This window comes from Pan paniscus, chromosome 5 (assembly GCF_029289425.2).
Source record: "Pan paniscus chromosome 5, NHGRI_mPanPan1-v2.0_pri, whole genome shotgun sequence".
NCBI lineage: Eukaryota > Metazoa > Chordata > Mammalia > Primates > Hominidae > Pan > Pan paniscus.
This window is the reverse complement of record NC_073254.2, coordinates 105,645,111-105,664,666: the sequence shown is the minus strand read 5'-3', so window position 1 is coordinate 105,664,666 and position 19,556 is coordinate 105,645,111. Positions and strand designations below refer to the sequence as shown.

The 19,556-nt window shown below is 36.4% G+C and overlaps 1 protein-coding gene across 17 annotated transcripts in view; it reads left to right on the top strand.

The window, feature by feature from the left end:
• The window catches only part of SNX14 (sorting nexin 14), a 100,103-nt gene that overhangs the window by 29,599 nt on the left and 50,948 nt on the right, over window positions 1-19,556 (top strand). For 6 of the 17 annotated variants that reach the window (XM_055113933.2, XM_003822839.6, XM_008976452.7 and 3 more), the window contains exons 2-7: window positions 2,227-2,347; window positions 4,229-4,305; window positions 4,388-4,466; window positions 9,014-9,057; window positions 11,167-11,254; window positions 18,550-18,634. In XM_055113933.2, the coding sequence (XP_054969908.1) occupies window positions 2,227-2,347; window positions 4,229-4,305; window positions 4,388-4,466; window positions 9,014-9,057; window positions 11,167-11,254; window positions 18,550-18,634 (494 nt within the window). The remainder of the gene's footprint in view (window positions 1-2,226; window positions 2,348-4,228; window positions 4,306-4,387; window positions 4,467-9,013; window positions 9,058-11,166; window positions 11,255-18,549; window positions 18,635-19,556) is intronic. The other 11 variants (XM_008976448.5, XM_024929198.4, XM_008976450.5 and 8 more) reach the window with 3 other exon arrangements.

Below are 19,556 nucleotides of genomic sequence, written 5' to 3'. Positions count from 1 at the left end.
CTGTCAGTTTTATTACAGCTTCACATTTCTACTATCATGAGATGAATGAGACTGGTTGGACCCCAGTTCATGCAGTTTACTCTGTCAGTTCGTGCAATTTACTGTGTTTCAAATGCCTGTTACTCACTAGGTTGTCTCAGATGGTGTCCATCCCTGAACCAGTCAGCTGTAGGTAGGGAAGAAGATGCTATGATTGGCCTATTTTGTTGTTGTTGTCATCGTTTTGTCTATTCTTAATCCAGTCTTGAGTGAGGGAGATAGAATCTTAGGGAGATAAAAGCTCTTATTCCCATTTGAACTTCATGAATAGAGTGTAAAGAAAGAACACTTTGCAGAAGGGATTGTAGTCTCTACTGAGTCTACAAATTATTAGATCCCTACAGTGCATTTTCTTGTAAGATAATACGGGCAGTCCCTGCTTTGTCTGCTAGTGAGGGTCTGTAAAAATGATTGTGCAAGCAGAAACTGTGCAAAATGGTTTCAGTCAATGGGAAAATTACGATTGAGTTTTAAAAAATTTTGTCAAGACATTGAAAACTCTCATTGTCAGTTATAATAGTATAGGGAAATGAAAAAAATAGTAAAGTGAGTAGTACACTGTAATTTTAAACATTAGAAACATTGAGAATTAAAGTGTTTTATTTCTTTGTAAAAAATATATTAAGAGTAACTTAAACAGTGTTTGTCTTCTTCTCATCCGATAACATGGGATATGGAGCGAATATCTTTTTCATGCATGGGTGAATTACCATACTCCTAAGTTTGGATCAACTTTCAATGTTTTATCCAATGTTGTGAAATCTCCAAAAGTTCCTTTGCTGGTGTCACTTCTTCTGGGACATTTTCATCCTTGTGCCATAACCACTCTTCTCATTGTTGTCAAAAAGTTCACTACCTTTGTCTGGCTGCATAGAATCTGTTGAACAGCAGCATTGTCATCATTCCCACAGTCAGCTATTTCTTCTGTAACTTCATTTACATTTGATTTGAATTTTACTTCTTGCATTACCACTGTTCATTTCTTTGTTTCTCTTTAATATTTGTGGGCCAAAGTCCATGTTTGTAAAGTGTATTGCAAATTTATTATTGGGAGACAGGGAGGTAACACAACTCCATGGTTTCCTGTCTGTGCATGCACTGAAGAATAACAATGTGCAGTGAGTGACCAGTCACTGACAGAACTGATGTGATTGGTCCCTGATCGTGATGCACATCTGTTATTTATATAGTGATTTGTGGACTGATGAGTTAGCAGAGTTTGTACTTTATACAGTTACTCACAGTTAATAAATAATACTGTGGTCATTGGCATTTGAACTGTGTTGTGGGGGACTGGTGTTATTTAGCACAATCATGGTATCTGAAATTTTTGCATATCAGAACTGTGCAATGTGAGGACTACCTGTATTAAGACACACATTGCCCATTATATCACACTATATTATTTGGCTTCTGCTTTTGCTTTTAGATTCATCTTAAGGCCTTCTTCCTTGGAAGTGTGCTCACACAGACCTAAACCCATGTGTTTCTCTCAAGTTTGAATTCCCCTGCCTCTTCTCCAGTCTCCCATACCTCTATCCTATCCTCTTCTGTTTATTTGTTCCTACTTACCCTTTAAGTTTTTCTGTAGATATTGCTTTCTCTGAAAAAACTTTTCTGTTCTTTTCAAATTTGGGTTAATCAGCCTGTGGTATTCCCATATCACACAGACTTTCTGTCGTAATATCACATGTGTGATCACATAGTATTGTGCTTAGTTTTACTTACGTATCACCACTACCAGACTGTATTTTCCATGCAGGTAGAGATTATGCAGTGCAGTTCCTCACTATATTCCCAGGGCCTACCTCTGTCTATAACAAAATAGGTGCTTAGTAAAATTTTTTTGATGTAGTGAAAAATAATCAGAATTTTGTTGGGATATGAATACTACAATATCATCAGAAGGTATTCTGGAAGAATGTAGTATAGACTAGTTAAACATAGGTACCAATTATGAAATATTGATCATTTATGCTTCCTTATCCTTTAAATGAAATATGTATTTGATAGCATACATCTTATGATTCTTGTATTTAATACATTACAAAAAATTAATCATAATTCGAAAAATTGCTTCAATCTGATATTGTAGGTGCTTAATGAATGCTTGTTAAATCAGTGAAGCGGTAACTTAGAATTAGGCATTTTCTTTGGTTGTAATAATTATTTTCATTTATTTTTAAGGTATATTCATATTTTAATGATCTTCTGGTCATTTGTTGCTGGAGTTGTCACATTCTACTGCTCACTAGGACCTGATTCTCTCTTACCAAATATATTCTTCACAATAAAATACAAACCCAAGGTAAAATTATGTATTCTTATTATTAAGAATCAATGTATATGAGCCTAAGCTGTTTATTATTTGAAAGCCTGCTAAAGCAGTGTATTTTTTTAATTTACAAAATTTGTTTTCTTTCAATTTCTTCTCTTTTTTTTGTTTTTTTTAGGTACTGTGCTAAAAGCAGTGATTTTATTATAAAATGATTTTATTATTATTATAAAAAATCCATCTAATTTTATTTAATAATGGAAGTCTATTAGAAAATTTTCAAAATAAGATTTGTATATGTGTATGCTTTTAAGGTATACAATTCTCTTAGAGGAGCTATAAAAAGAAAATATGATACAAAAGTTTCAGAAAGTTGGAATCCACAATTTTAGGGTGTCCTCTATTAACCGTGAGGACAATAAATTAAATCAGAGGTTCTCAAAGCTGGTTGTACAGTAAATCTCCTGGGGAATTAAAAAATACAGATTCCTGGGGTGTACTACCAGATTTTGATTGAATAGTTCTGGGTTAGAGCCTTGTAATCAGTATTTGTTAGACGCTTTCCAGCTGATTCTGAGGCACAGACTGAGGAAGTTCTGGGTTAAATGATCTAATCCTATTAAATTCTTAAATGTTTGTGTGCTTCATAGAAACAGAGATATAATTAGGCAGTTTATATAACCAAAGTAATTTATTTCTGAAATTTAATGAAGGGTGGTAATGTGGTGAGTCTATCTCTGTAAAGCAAGGTTCTGGTCTGTAGATTAGGGTTTAGTGGGATATCTTTTCCTTTTCCTTTTTTTTTTTTTGACATGGAGTCTTGCTCTGTCACCCAGGCTGGAGTGCGGTGGCGCCATTTTGGTTCACTGCAACCTCTGCCTCCCAGGTTCAAGTGATTCTTCTGCCTCAGCCTTCCATGTAACTGGGATTACAGGCACATGCCACCAGGCCCAGCTAATTTTTGTATTTTTAGTAGAGATGGGGTTTTGCTGTGTTGGCCAGGCTGGTCTCGAACTCCTGACCTCAGGTGATCCACTTGCCTTGGCCTACCAAAGTGTTAGGATTACAGGTGTGAGCCACTGCACCTGGCCTAGTGGGATATCTTTAAGGCTTAATAATTCTTTAAGTTGATGTAGTATCTTGTCTTGGGTTTGTTGGTATTTCTACTCAGAGGAAACACAACTGAACGTGGTGCCCCATATTTGATCAGGAACTGTAATAGTTACCTCGTACCTTTGTCATTGAATTCAAGATTTTGGAGAAAGAGAAAATAGTTTTTTCTTATTATGCCTTTGCAGTAGAGTGTCACTTTCTTTTTTCTTTCTTCCTTTTTTTGAGACAGGCTAGAGTTGCACAGGCTAGAGTGCAGTGGCAGGATCATGGCTTACTGCAGCCTCAAACTCCTGAGCTCAGGTGATCCTCCCACCTCAGCCTCCTGGGTAGCTGGGATTATAGGCATGTGCCACCACACCTGTCTAATTTTTGATTTTTTTTTGTAGAGACAGGGTTTTACCATGTTTCCCAGGCTGGCCTCAAACTCCTGGGCTCAAGCCATCCACTCACCGCGGTCTCCCAGAGTGCTAGGATTATAGGTGTGAGCCACTGTGCTTGGCCAAATTATCACTTTCAAATATAGACTGAATTTTTTTTAAGTGATCATAACAATTGATTTTAACTTTAAGCTTGGAAATTTGGCTTAGGTATTATAAGGCATTTCATGTGGTATTTTTTTCTCTGATGGTTTAGTTTAGCCAGTATTATGTATTACAAAGAAAGGTTTCACTGTTAAAGTAGACAAAAAATGTTCTTTGAATTTATACATTGATTTTAAAAACTTCTGAAAAGTTGATTCTTTTAAATAAAGATGATATGTAAAGATGGATCTCCCCACCACCTCTCATTTTCCTTTTTTAGCAGTTAGGACTTCAGGAATTATTTCCTCAAGGTCATAGCTGTGCTGTTTGTGGTAAAGTGAAATGTAAACGACATAGGTAAGTTAAATATTTTTTTATTTGTTGATCCTTCTAATTACATTTGGATTTCAAGTGATTTAGTTGTATAATTTTTCTTTAGGCCTTCTTTGCTACTTGAAAACTACCAGCCATGGCTAGACCTGAAAATTTCTTCCAAGGTTGATGCATCTCTCTCAGAGGTAACTGATTTAATTAATATTATTAACAGAAAATGTTAAATGCCTGTGGAAAAATTTTCCAGAATTTTTAATCAAAAAATTTAATTATGGAGCATCTTAATACATGTCACTTAAATCAGTTCTGAGTTAGGCAGTTGATTATTGCAGACTAAACAACTTGAGTAGTAAGCTAGAAATGTTTTTGAATCTCATGTTTAATTTAGACATTTTCAGCTAAGGAAAGCACTGGTTTACCCGAAACAGTCATAAAGATGAAAACAGTCATCTTTATGATAGCGCAGCAGAAATATCATTTTGTAATTTCTAAAGGAACCCTGGACTGCAAGGAGCAAATCAATATATAGCTTACTGAATTATGACCCCAGTTTTGACACTAACTGAAGGGTAGAGTAGGGAATGGGATATTTTTCAGTATTTCTGCATAATACAGGAATGGAAAGCATGTTCTCTTATCTTTGTTATAGTCAGATTTTATGTGTATCTTTTTGGTAACATGTTTTAGTTGTTTTAAAGACTTGTCTTCTCAGTGGATTTGACAAAACACTCAAGTCCTTGAAGGCAAGGAATGGACTCTCATTTGTTCCTAGCACCAAGTATCAGGTCACGTATATTGTTGGTAGCTGATCAAAGTGTATTGAATCAAATTGGATGTTAATTAGTTGAAGAATAGCATCTGAATCCCACTTAATTGTTCTTTATCCCATTTTGTATCCTGCATAAAAGCCCATTAAAATTTGGCATTTTTTTCTTTGCCTCTCTAAGGCCTTTTTTTTTTTTTTTTGAGATGGAGTCTTGCTCTGCCACCCAGGCCGGAGTGCAGTGGCGCGATCTCACCTCACTGCAACCTCTGCCTCCCGGGTTCAAGCAATTCTCCTGCGTCAGCCTCCCGAGTAGCTGGGACTGCAGGCGTGCACCACCACGCCCGGCTATTTTTTTTTCTTTTGTCTTTTTAGTAGAGATGGGGTTTCACATGTTAGCCAGGATGTGGTCTTGATCTCCTGACCTCGTGATCCACCCACGTCGGCCTCCCAGAGTGCTGGGTTTACAGGCGTGAGCCACCATGCCGGGCCTCTAAGGCCTTTTTCATCTTCAAGATACCCTGATTTAAGACTTCTGTCTAATATGGTAGCTCCTAGCCACATGTGGCTATTAATAAACACTTGAAATGTGCTAGTCCAAGTTGACATGTGTTCTGTGTATAAAATATATAGTGGATTTTGAAGATTTCGTAAGAAGACTTAGTAAGAAAAGACTTAGAAAAAAGGAATGTAAAGTTTCTTTTTTTTTTGAGACGGAATCTCGCTCTGTCACCCAGGCTGGAGTGCAGTGGCATAATCTTGGCTCATTGCAACCTCCGCCTCCCGAGTTCAAACGATTCTCTTGCCTCAGCCTCCCAAGTAGTTGGGACTACAAGCGCACACCACCACGCCCAGTTAATTTTTGTATTTTTAGTAGAGACAGGGTTTCACCATATTGGCCAGGCTGGTCTCGAACTCCTGACCTTGTGATCCACCTGCCTCGACCTCCCAAAGTGTTGGTAGTATAGGAGTCAGCCACTGTGCCTGGACAAGTATCTCATTTTTTATATTGATTACATGTTGAAATGATAATATTTTGGATGTGTTGGGTTAAATAAAATATAAAATTAATTTTACCTGTTTCTTTTTACTTTGTAAAAAATGTAGCTACTAGAAAATTTAAAATTAATGGGTGACTTACATTATATTTCTGTTGGAGAGTGCGAAGTTGAGATCTGTTGAAGAAAACTTCTAACAAGAGTATTATACATGTCTTTGACATGTCATTCATTCATAAAAATGAAAGGACTTGTATAAAACCCTTGCTCTAGTACCTGGCACATACTGGTGCTCAGTAAATATTAGCTCTCACATTTAAAAACATATTTTGATATCTTATAGGTAGGAACTGGGCTAGGCCCTAGTGATTAAAAGTGAAGATATGGTCCCTTTCTACCAGTAACTTTAGTCTAGAAGTAGAGGCAGGCATATAAACAGGTAATCACAATATAATTTAATGCAGGCAATAATGGAAAAAAATTAAGGTATATAGAATTAGTATAGAGGAGAAGTTCATAACTATTGAGAGGGAAATCAGATCGGAGAACTAGAGGTTTGCCAGACTAATAGTGTGGGAAAGGGTATTTTAGGATTTGAGTAGAGCTTTCAAAAGGAAAGAGAGGCTTGAAACAAGGTGGGATGTTCAGCAAACTGGAGAGTAAAATGTGAGGGAGGATGTGGGCAATGAGGAAACAATATTCTAGTAGCTAATATTTAATGATTTACTTACTGTATATTAGGCATTGTGCTAAGCTCATTCTTTATTTCATGTAATCTACGTATAACCTATGAAGTGGGTACTATTATTGATAATTTTACCAAAGGTAAATGAAATTTAGAATTTTAATAATTTTCTCAAGTTTCATATTTGGTTGATTACAGAACTCAATAAAAAACTCAGGTCTGGTTAAGTTCTTAATCAGGATTTTATATGGCCCTTTAGAAATGAGACTATCAAATGACTTTAAGGGCTATGCTGATGGAGCTTAGATTAATTGATTCTGGAAGTCAGTGATTTTCTTGAATTTTCACATGTGACTCATAGGGTACACTGGGAGTGAAAAGTAAGTGATGCAGCTGCTGCATGCCAGCAGGTCCCCTTCAAAATCAGTGCAATTTATACCTTTCTTATTTTCATATATTCAGGTTTGATATGTTGAGGATTTCATGCAAGAGGATGATGTGGTCAAATGTATGTTTTAGGTTACTTTGGCAACTCTATTTAGGATGGAGGGGAGTGAGCTTGGAAGCAGGGAGTTGAGAGGCCATTGCTGCAATATAAGGGGTAAGAAAATGAGTACCCGCTGGGCGTGTTGGCTCACGCCTGTAATCCCAGCACTTTGGGAGGCCGAGGTGGGCGGATCACCTAAGGTCGGGAGTTCGAGACCAGCCTGACCAACATGGAGAAACCCCATCTCTAGTAAAAATGCAAAATTAGCCGGTTGTGGTGGCACATGCCTATAATCCCAGCTACTTGGGAGGCTGAGGCAGAATTGCTTAAACCCTGGAGGTGGAGGTTGAGGTGAGCCAAGATTGCGCTATTGCACTCCAGCCCAGGCAAGAAGAGTGAAACTCCGCCTCAAAAAAAAAAAAAAAAGAAAAGAAAAGCACTACTTAGGATATAAAATCAGTAGGACTTGGTGATTGGCTGGATGTGGGGAATAAAGGAAGAAGAAATGTTTAATGATAACTCATTCTAGTCTGTTCTCTCTATCCTATTCATTGTTATCCCTGTTTATATGTATTTTCATTTCCCAACACATATAAACAATGCTTAGTTTTTGTACTAAAATGTCTAAATTATTATTCACTTAATATTTAAACTAGAGAATTCACAAACTTTATTATTGCTGCCATAGAAAATATATGATCTGATTTTGGAAGCATTAGATTAGATATGTCGTTTTGTTCCTTCCCTACTGCATTTGTAAGTTACTGCCCAATGTTGCAACTCCTTGTAAAAATTATGACATACTGCGACACCCAAATCCAAGAAATGGAAGATTTAACACCCGGGGTTTGTTTTATTTTGTTTTGTTACTTTTTCACTTATATAACTTATGTACTGATTTGAGTGTACAGGTAAAATTTTCGCAAAGCGAACATATGTGTGTAACCAGCATTCAGATCAGGAAACAAAACGTTACCAGCATCCCAGAACTCCCCTTTGTGTTCCTCTCTAGCCACTATACTCCCTTCAGAGGTAACCACTAACACCTAATTTTGGCCCCTTACATAAATCTTAGCTGCTTGTTTCTTCACTGTATTCTGAAAATACTGACTTATAAAGTTAGGAATGGAAAGGACTAACTTGCTCTGTTTCTTCTTTCCATAGCACGTTTTTGGTTCAGTTAAGCTTCAGAGTCAGGAACAATTTATTTAACTTTTTGTTTGATTATGGGAATATTTAGAAATATGTGCATGTCATTCTAATAATAAGTTTTTCTATTTGTGGAATTTTTATGATTTTCCAAGTGTTTTCTCATATGTTTTCTTTGATCCTCATTCACATAAGGATGAAATATACATTTTGTCATGTGAAAGTATTATATTACTGTCGTTATTTGTTTTTTGTTTTTTTGAGACACCCAGGCTGGTGTACAGTGGCAACATCTTGGCTCACTGTAACCTCTGCCTCTCAGGCTCAAGCGATACTCCTGCCTCAGCCCCCCAAATAGCTGGGAATACAGGTACACGTCACTACACCCAGCTTATTGTTCTGTTTTTTGTAGATACAGGGTTTCATCATGTTACCCAGGCTGGTCTCAAACTCGTGAGCTAAAGCCATCCACCTGCCTTGACCTCCCAAAGTGCTGGGATTACAGGTGTGAGCCACTGCTCACCGCCTACTGTCACTATTTGTGATAATAAAATTGTTTCTTGGTAATGTTACATATTCCCAAATGGTACCATTTATTTTCCAAAAACTAATTAATTTTATTTTTCTTTAAAAAATAATTGTTTATGCAGGTTCTTGAATTAGTGTTGGAAAACTTTGTTTATCCGTGGTACAGGTATGTTCTTTCTATAAGATCTTTTTTTCTGTGATACAGTGAATACTATTAAGTTAAGCATGCTAATGACATGTTTTTCATGTAGACCAGGATTTCTCAACTTTGTCATTGTTGACCTTTTAGCCAAAATAATTATTTGTTGTGGGGGCAGTACTGTGCATTACATGATAATTAGCACCCCTGACCTCTCCCATTAGATACTAGTAACAGACATCTCTGCCACCAGTTGTGACCAATAAAAATGTCTTCAGAGGTTGCCAGATATGACCTGGAAGGCATAATTGGCCCTAGTTAAGAACCACTGATGTAGGCATCAGTCAATTAATAATTTGGTGATAGTAAAGAGGAAGAAAACTTAGGCTGTGTTTTGAAAGAAAAGTAACTTGTAGAATTCCTTATCACTCCTAAATGTAGTGATTTAATAATTTTGTATACAGTTTTCACATTTGAAATAATTGTACCTTTTGGAGGGGAATCTGTATTCACATATTTCATTAAATTGAAAGATAGCTTCAGTACTTTTCCTGGAGAATTAATGGGGTTTTTTTCCCCAAGTACCTTTGTTTTTGGTGTATGCCATGTACGTGCAAGGGCCTTGTGCTTTTGAAGATACAGAAAATACTTTAGATTTGACAGAAATCTATTTTGAAATTAGAGAGATCCAACTTATTTAATAAATACATATTTTCTTAAATAAGCATCATGTGTTTAATAGATATTTGAACACTTATACCTCCATGGCTTATACATATGATGTTTAATGACATCTACCCTGATTTTATATTGATTCAGTATATTTTGAATTTTCTTTTCTTTCTTTTTTTTTTCTTTGAGATGGAGTCTTGCTCTGTTGCCTAGGCTGGAGTGCAGTGGCGCGACCTCAGCTCACTGCAACCTCCACCTCCCAGGTTCAAGCAATCCTCCTACCTCAGCCTCCCAAGAAGCTGGGATTACAGGCGTGCACCACTATGCTTGGCTAATTTTTGTATTTTTAGTAGAGATGGGGTTTCCCCATGTTGGTCAGGCTGGTCTCAAACTCCCGACTTCAAGTGATCCACCCACCTCGGCCTCCCAAAGTGTTGGGATTATAGGTGTGAGCCACCATGCCTGGCCGAATTTCTAATTAAAAAAAAAAAATGCTACTAGTTGAATTCACCCAGAGTGTTTAAGACAAATTTAATATCGTTTCTATGCCATATTTTCCTGGAGAGCTATGTAAATTTACATTTGGTTCTGCATTAAATATCTGGCATTTGCCATTTAATTAAAGCTGATGGTGAGGCCTTTTGTAAAATGAATCCTTTTGTGAAGACTCCCTTACCTTCTCCCATCTCTCATTACGACACTTTCGACATAAAATCTAGTTGTATTTCTAAGTGTGAAAGTATATTTTCTTCTCAGTTGTAGCTATTGATGCTGTAATATCCCCTTCTTTAGGGTTAACAGTGGGAAGCATGGTTGATACAATTATCTTTCCTATTTTGCCAAGAAAGTTAACAACACCGTCTTTGAGTTCAAGATATCATCATTCTTTCTTTTCTTGCCTTTGATTAGGGAAGTGTTCTAATTCTAGGGCCCTCCAAACATCAGGAAAATGAAAGTAACTCCTCAGTTGAAGGTTGTCAGAATTTCTGTTTTACAAAATGTCTGAGTTTCAGTTCATTTAATTTCTTTTTCAAATAGAGCACACATTTTTTTGTTTTAACTTTTAGAATTTGTTTTATAAGTATTTTAAACTATTTAAAAATTTTGTATTAATTCTATTGCTTCTCCAAAATTATTCATTGTTTTATTTCTTCGAACTTTCTTTGGCGTTGCTTAGAACATAATCTCAGTATTGCAAAAATAAGACTGTAGTCGTGTATGTCTGCAAGGAAATATATGTTACAATTTAGTTAATAGTGATTATGTCTTGATGCTAGAATTATGGTAGATGTTTGTTTTATTTTTTGTACATGTCTTTTGTTCTGCAATGAAATGTATTATTTGTAAATGAAAAAAGAAAAGTAGCTTAAGTAAACAGAAAAAAGGAAAATTTTCCCTTGGATTGTAGAAGGTGAAACTGTATTTCTCTGAACTTCTGAATATTTGTTTTTCTCCTTATTGAAGGGATGTGACAGATGATGAATCCTTTGTTGATGAACTGAGAATAACATTACGTTTTTTTGCATCTGTCTTAATAAGAAGGATTCACAAGGTATATATTTTTAATGAGAAATTTGGGAATTTGGGGCTTTATCATTTAATGAAAGAGATTTAAAACAATTTTTTGTGAGTACATGGCAAATGTACATATTTGTGGGGTACATGAGATACTTTGATACAGGCATGTAGTAAGTAATAATCACATCATGGAAAATGGGGTATCTATCCCTCAAGCATTTATCATTTGTGTTACAAACAATCCAAATATACTCTTTTAGTTACTTTTAAATGTACAATTAAATTTTTGACTATACTCACCCTGCTCTATCAAATATTAGGTCTTACTCTTTCTAAGTGTATCTTTTAGAAGATTATTTGAAACAATTTTTTTTTTTTTTTTTTAGACAGAGTTTTGCTCTGTCGCCCAGGCTGGAGTGCAGTGGCATGATCTCAGCTCACTGCAACCTCCGCCTCCCAGGTTCAAGTGATTCTCCTGCCTCAGCCTCTCGAGTAGCTGGGACTACAGGAGTATGCCACCACGCCCGGCTAATTTTTTGTATTTTTAGTAGAGACAGGGTTTCACCGTGTTAGCCAGGATGGTCTCAATCTCCTGACATTGTGATCCGCCCACCTCTTCCTCCCAAAGTGCTAGGATTACAGGTGTGAGCCACCGCGCCCGGCCTTAAACCTTATTTTTACTTTCTCCTATACCATGTGTATTTGTTTTGTCTTCATTTTTTTAGGTTAAAAAATTAGTGAATAATTTTTGATCCATCGATCAGTTTTGCTTTCTTTCATTTTAATGCTTAGTTATCTTGGTTTGTAGAAATTAGAAATGAAAAGACAGCTACAGAAAAAAGTCATGTTCTGGCCATCAGAGAAATGCAAATCAAAACAACAATGAGGTACCATCTCACACCAGTTAGAATGGCAATTATTAAAAAGTCAGGCAACAACAGGTGCTGGAGAGGATGTGGAGAAATAGAAACACTTTTACACTGCTGGTGGGACTGTAAACTAGTTCAACCATTGTGGAAGACAGTGTGGCGATTCCTCAAGGATCTAGAACTAGAAATACCGTTTGACCCAGCCATCCCATTACTGGGCATATACCCAAAGGACTATAAATCATGCTACTCTAAAGACACATGCACACGTATGTTTATTGCGGCACTATTCACAATAGCAAAGACCTGGAACCAACCCAAATGTCCATCAGTGATAGACTGGATTAAGAAAATGTGGCACAAATACACCATGGAATACTATGCAGCCATAAAAAAGGATGAGTTCATGTCCTTTGTAGGGACATGGATGAAGCTGGAAACCATCATTCTCAGCAAACTATCACGAGGACAGATAACCAAACACCGCATGTTCTTACTCATAGGTGGGAATTGAAGAATGAGAACATTTGGACACAGGGTGGGGAACATCACACACTGGGACCTGTCATGGGGTGGGGGAAGGGGGGAGGGATAGTATTAGGAGATATACCTAATGTAAATGACGAGTTAATGGGTGCAGCACACCAACATGGCACATGTATACATATGTAACTAACCTGCACATTGTGCACATGTACCCTAGAACTTTAAGTATAATAATAATAAAAAGGAAAAAAGTCATGTTCCAGTTAGATGGATTTATTGAGTAAATGGCAATGATTATGATCTACTTTAAAAAATATTTTTCTCAGCCAGGCGCGGTGGCTCACGCCTGTAATCCCAGCACTTTGGGAGGCCTAGGTGGGCGGACCACTCGAGGTCAGGAGTTCAAGACCAGCCTGGCCAACATGGTGAAACTCTGTCTCTACTAAAAATACAAAAAATTAGCCAGGCATGGGGGCGGGCATCTGTAATACCAGCTACTCAGGAGGCCGAGGCAGGAGAATTGCTTTAACCTGGGAGGTAGAGGTTGTAATGAGCCGAGATCGTGCCATTGCATTCCAGCCTGGGCAACAAGAGCGAAACTCTATCTCAAAAAGCAAAAAAACAAATATTTTTCTCGAGCTGTATTTTGTGCATATTTGTATCATTGCCTATATATATTTGTAGTATATTGTCTGTAGACACACACACTTTTCTACTGCTTTGTCAGTTCAGTATTGACATATTGAACATATTGAGAATTTATTAATATATAATATCTCTGCCACTAGTAATAAAATAAAGATTAATCTTGTTAAATTACTCTATACCTATCTGAGAAGTGAACAATATAGTCAACTGCTAGAGAAAAGATATGCAAAAAACGTACAGTAGTTCACAAAAAAAAAGATACAAAATGGCCAATGAACACTTGAAAGTATGTTGTCTCACAGCAAATAAATATGTTTTTAATGAGATATTATTCTTCTACTTATCAGACTGGGAAAGGTAAAAAAGAGTGTTAATATCTAGTAATAGTGATGTATGGAAAACAAGTTCAAATTCAAATTGGTATAATTCTCACATTTGAGGGCAGTTTGGTAATCTTTATTAAGACTTAAAAAAATCTATACTCCAGGCCATGCACCGTGGCTCATGCCTGTAATCTGAGGTGGCTGAGATGGGCAGATCACTGGAGGTCGGGAGTTCGAGATCAGCCTGGCCAACATGGTGAAACCTCATCTCTACTAAAACTACAAAGAAATTAGCCTGGTGTAATCGTGCACACCTGTAATCCCAGCTACTTGAGAGGCTGAGGCAGGAGAATCGCTTGAACCTGGGCGGTGGAAGTTACAGTGAGCCGAGATCACACCACTGCACTTCAAGTGCTTAGGCAACAGAGCGAGACTCTGTCTCAAAAAAAAAAAAAAAAAAAAAACCCAAAAAGTATGTTCAAAGATTTATTGCAGTATAATTTATAAAAAGTAAAACTGAAAAGAAAAATTGATGTCTACTAAGATTGTTAGTTGAGTAAATATAATACATCCTAATTACAGAATTCTACACGGCCATGAACAATCATTTTGTAGAATAATACTTATTTTCAAGGGAAATATTTATCTTAAATAGTCAAGTAAAGGGGATGCTCATATGCTGCTGGTGGGAATGCAAATGAGTTCAGCCACTGTGGAAAGCAGTTTGGAGATTTCTGAAAGAACTTAGAACAGAATTCAAAGGAATATAAATTGTAGACATGGAATCAACCTAGATACCCAGGAGTAGTGGACTGGCTAAAGAAAATGTGGTACGTATACTCCATGGAATACCACGCAGCCATAAAAAAGAATGAAATCATGTTCTTTGCAGCAACATGGATGTAGCTGGTCCTAAGTGAATTAACACAGGAACATAAAATCAAATATTACATGTTCTCATTTATAAGTAGGAGCTAAACATTGGGTACACGTGGACATAAAGAAGGAAGCAATAGACATGGTGACCTACTTGAGTGTGGAGAGTGGGAGGAGGATTAGGATAAAAAAACTACTTATGGGTACTGTGCTCATTACTTGGGTGACGAAATAATTTGTACACCAAACCCCCATGACATGCAATTTACTCATGTAATGAGCCTGCACATGTACTTCCTGAACCTAACATAAAAGTTGGAAAGAAAAAGGAAAAAAAAAAAAAAACAAAAAAGAAACAGGCAAATGAACAGGCTGGAAACTAATATGTGTGGTATTTTTCTACTTTGAAAACAAAGTTCATATATTAAAGCTTGCTAATACATATATTAAGGACATATACCTCCTTATCACTGTTAACTCTTAGTGTGGTGGTGGGCTGATGCTGATTTTTTTTCCCATGCACTTCTTTATATTTGTCTTTTTCTATTGCATGTAGCTTTTGTCACTTTTGAAAATAGTTGATAAACAGTCACCACATTGTTTAACAGACAGTCTAGGGAAATTGACTCATAATATTTAAGTGGAATGAAAGAGTAAGAAATATCAATTGGTTGATGACAAACCATTTAAGTTATATTTTGGAATAAGTAAAAATTGATTTATCAAAATTAATTTTGATTGCCATATTACGGTTAGCTAATAAACGTTAGTTAATTGAACAGTTCTTCTGTGTTAACCTTTTCCCTTTTCTTTTTTTTTTTTTTTTTTTTTTGAGACAGGGTTTCACTTTATTGCCCAGACTGGAGTGCAGTGGTGTGATCTCGGCTCACTGCAACCTCTGCCTTCCAGGCTCAAGCGATTCTCCTACCTCAGCCTCCCGAGTAGCTGGGATTACAGGCTTATAGGCGTGTGCCACTACCACCTCACTAATTCTTTTTGTATTTTTAGTAGAGATGGGATTTCACCATGTTGGCCAGGCTGGTCTCGAACTCCTGACCTCAAATGATTCACCTGCTTCAGCTTCCCAAAGTGCTGGGATTACAGATGTGAGCCACCGTGCCCAGCCTTTTATTTTATTTTATTTTTTTAAGACGGAGTCTCACTGTGTCACCCAGGCTGGAGTGCAGTGGTGCCATCTCGGCTCACTGCAATCTCCACCTCCCAGGTTCAAGCGATTCTCCTGCCTCAGCCTCTGGAGTAGCTAGGATTACAGGTGCCCGCCACCATGCCTGGCTAATTTTTGTATTTTTAGTAGAGACAGAGTTTCACTATGTTGGCCAGCCTGGTCTCGAACTCCTGACTTCAAGTGATTCACCCGCCTCGGTCTCCCAAAGTGCTGGGATTACAGGTGTGAGCCACTGTCCCAGGCCTATGTTAGGCTTTGGACTAGCTTAGTGGATTCTAAATTAATAGCACCTCATACTTGGAGTGGTTTATAGATATATATGTATGTAGTTTGTTAATAGTTTTATTGAGATATAATTTACATACCATGTAATTCACCCATTTGAAGTATATGATTTGATGGTTTTTAGCATATTCAGCTGTACAACCATCCCCATAGTCAATTTTAGAACATTTTCATCACCCAGAAAGAGACCTTGTACCCTCTAGCCATAAACATCACCTCTTCTATCCCTTCATCCATAGCCAACCACAAATCTACTTTGTATATCTATGGATTTGGATGTCTATTCTGAACATTTCGTATACATGGAATCATACAATATGTGGCCTTTTGTGACTGGTTTCTTTTACTCAGCATAATGTTCTCAAGGTTTATCCATATTATGTTGTAGCATGTATCAATATTTCATTCTTTTTATGGCTAATATTCCATTGTGTGAATGTACTACATTTTGTTTATCCATTCATCAGTTGATGGATATTTGTATTGTTTCTACCTTTTGTCTGTTATGTACCTGTTAGCATTTGTATACAAGTTTTTTTTTGTCAGATATATATTTTCACTTATCTTGGGTATATACATAGGAGTACAATTGCTGGATCAAAAACTCTATGTCTAACACTTTGAGTAACTGCCAGACTATTTTCCAAAGTGGCTCCACCATTTACATTCCCATCAGCAGTGTATGAGGATCTCAGTTTCTCCACATCCTTGCCAGAACTATTTATAATCTCGCTCTTTTATTCTAACCATCCTAGTATATGTGACATGATATTCCATGGTGGCTTTGAATTGCATATCCCTGATGCCAATAATGTTGAGAACTTTTATGCTTATTTGCCATTTGTCTGCCTTCTTTGAAGAAATGTCCATTCAAATTCCTTACCTGCATTTTAACTGGGTTATTTTTTTATTACTGAGTTGTAAAAGTTACTTATATGGATACATGTCCTTTATCAGATAAATGATTTGCAAAATATTTTCTTCAATTTTCTGAATTATACTGTGGCTCCTATTTTATCTGCATCACTATCCTGGAAGATAAATGGGTCATTATTATATTCATTTTATAGAAAGGTATTAACTTTGTCAAAGTGTTAGCAAATGTTAATGGGCAAAAGATTAGGCCTTGGTCATCTTATTCCTTCTACAATGTTCTGTTCATGATTCTGTTGCCTGCATAATGTAAATTGGAAGTTTGGGAATAATGAAAACAAAGAATCATTTAGGGTCTACAATTTTTTAAAAATCAAAGTTTAGTGACAAACCCATTATTTTACCATTTTAATTCTGACCTGAATTCCCTAAAGTGGAACTTACAAATAAAAATCTTACTGAGTATTCTCAGAAAACAAGATTTTACAAAATGTTTGAAAACTATAACATCTTGTTTATTTGATAAATATGAGAGTAATTTATAAGCGAGTACCAAGTGGCCAAGGGCAAATGAAGAGTGATGTTATTTTCAATGAGGTATAATACTAGCAAAAATATCGCCTCTTACTGAACATGTTTGATCTGGGTTTTATCAGCAAATCATTAAAATTTGGGGGTTTATGATCCATCATACTTACTAGATTTATCACCCTGGGATTTTGTTCCCTTAATATGGAATTTAAAAAGAATTGAAAAATTAACACTGTTGTGATGGAATTTTCTCATGCCTTTGATAAAGGAAATATATAATATATTAAGTTTTATGGTGGAAGACAGGCCTGTTGAAGTCTAATAAATATGCTTTTTGTTGATTTATTTATAATTTATTTTTAGTTTTTTTTTTTTTCCTGTTTTCTGCATGTGCATATAAGCCCTCAGCCCTCCCTCACTAACCTACCATGATCACTGCAGCTTCTAGCCTTTAGGTTGAAAAATCTTGGTGGGGAATGATGAAACTTAATTTTATTCTAAAATAGGGTGTTTCCATATATCTTGAAACCAGGATTCATGCTGGGCATGGTGGCTAATGCCTTTAATCCCAGCACTTTGGGAGGCTGTTGGGAGGCTGAGGTGGGTGGATTACTTGAGTCCAGGTGTTGGAGACTAGCCTGGGCAACATGGCGAAACCCCGTTTCTACTAAAAACTACAAAAAACTAGCTGGGCGTGGTGGCATGCGCCTGTATTCCCAGCTACCCGGGAGGCTGAGGTGGGAGAATCACCTGAGCCCGGGAGACTGAGACTGCAGTGAGATGGTGCCACTGCTCTCCAGGCTGGGCAGCTGCTGTGAGACCCTGTCTCAAAAAACAACAAAAACCCAAAAAACAAACCAGGATTTATCTCATAAGCTGAATGAAGAAGTTCATTTTCAACTAATTTCTTACTAATCACAAATGTACAGCATCAAAGGGATAATAAGTTACTGGAGTTTTCCTTGAACGCATTTAATACAAAGAACACGTAAAGAAGCTAGGAGTAAAGATACTATTTTGTGGGAAAGATTTAGTATTTAAGGTATACATATTAAGATTAATTTTCAGTACTGTGGGTAAAAAAATTATCTAATGTTACAGTTAGTATGATGCAGGAATATAAAGTGTTATTTTTGAAAGATTCTGAATACTTCTAATTTTTAAGATATATTCCAATATCATAATTGTAGTGTACCTGCCATTGTAACTTAATGATAATTATTTTAAAAGTTTTAATGTTGAATTTTTCTAGGTGGATATTCCATCTATTATAACCAAGAAACTATTAAAAGCAGCAATGAAGCATATAGAAGTGATAGTTAAAGCCAGACAGAAAGGTAATACAGTTTTCTACTACAGTTTGAGTAATTTTGTTTTTATACACCAATTTTCACCCAAAATATCTAAATATGAGTACTAATTAATTAACATATATTCACAGTTGATGCGAGAGTATTCTCTTAAACTGAAATGTCTTTCAGTAGTTTGTTAATGTGTGAAAACTTGAGAGCCTTTAAAAATTAAAATAAAAGTTAACTTTACTGCTGACACTCTTAATCAGTTTTGAATGGTAATCTATTTCTCTGAAGTATCTTTCATTTCTCTTCACCCTTTCTCCTTAATGGTTTCAATGGTTTTGACCTATTCTAGCCCATCCTTTATATTGCTACAAGGTTATTTTTATGATATGACAAGTCTCATGTTGTCTTTCTACTAAAAAAAACAAATTTAGTGACTGTCATAGCATCTAAACTGTGTATTTAAATCCTTTTCTATCTAGTCAGATATTAGATCTAGTCTTGTCTTTCACTATATTATGCTTTGGCCAGGATGACCTGCTTGCTGCTTCTCATGTATGTTCTGTCCTTTTTACTGTCATGATTTGCACATAGCATATGTTCATTAAATGTTTTCCCTTCTTTCCTTTCCTCCTTTCCTTCTTACCATATCCTGCAGGATCTTTTCTGAGTGAATGAGTGGAATCCTCATTTGAGACTTTTCATGCTCTAAGATCAAGCTCTAAAATGTTTCTTTTTAACAAAACTACTTCTATGCGCTGTACTTAGTTCGTGAAACTGAGATTTTCCTTGTATTCGCATTTGGTATTCTTTTTTGTCAGTGGTTTCTGAAGTATGTTCTGCAGAGTACCACTCTACACACATGACCATATGACCAGAAGAGGTTTCACGGTCATATTTTTTGTTTATTGTATTCCCCTTGTAGAAATTCCCATAGGTAGGAGTACACCAAAAGCTTTGG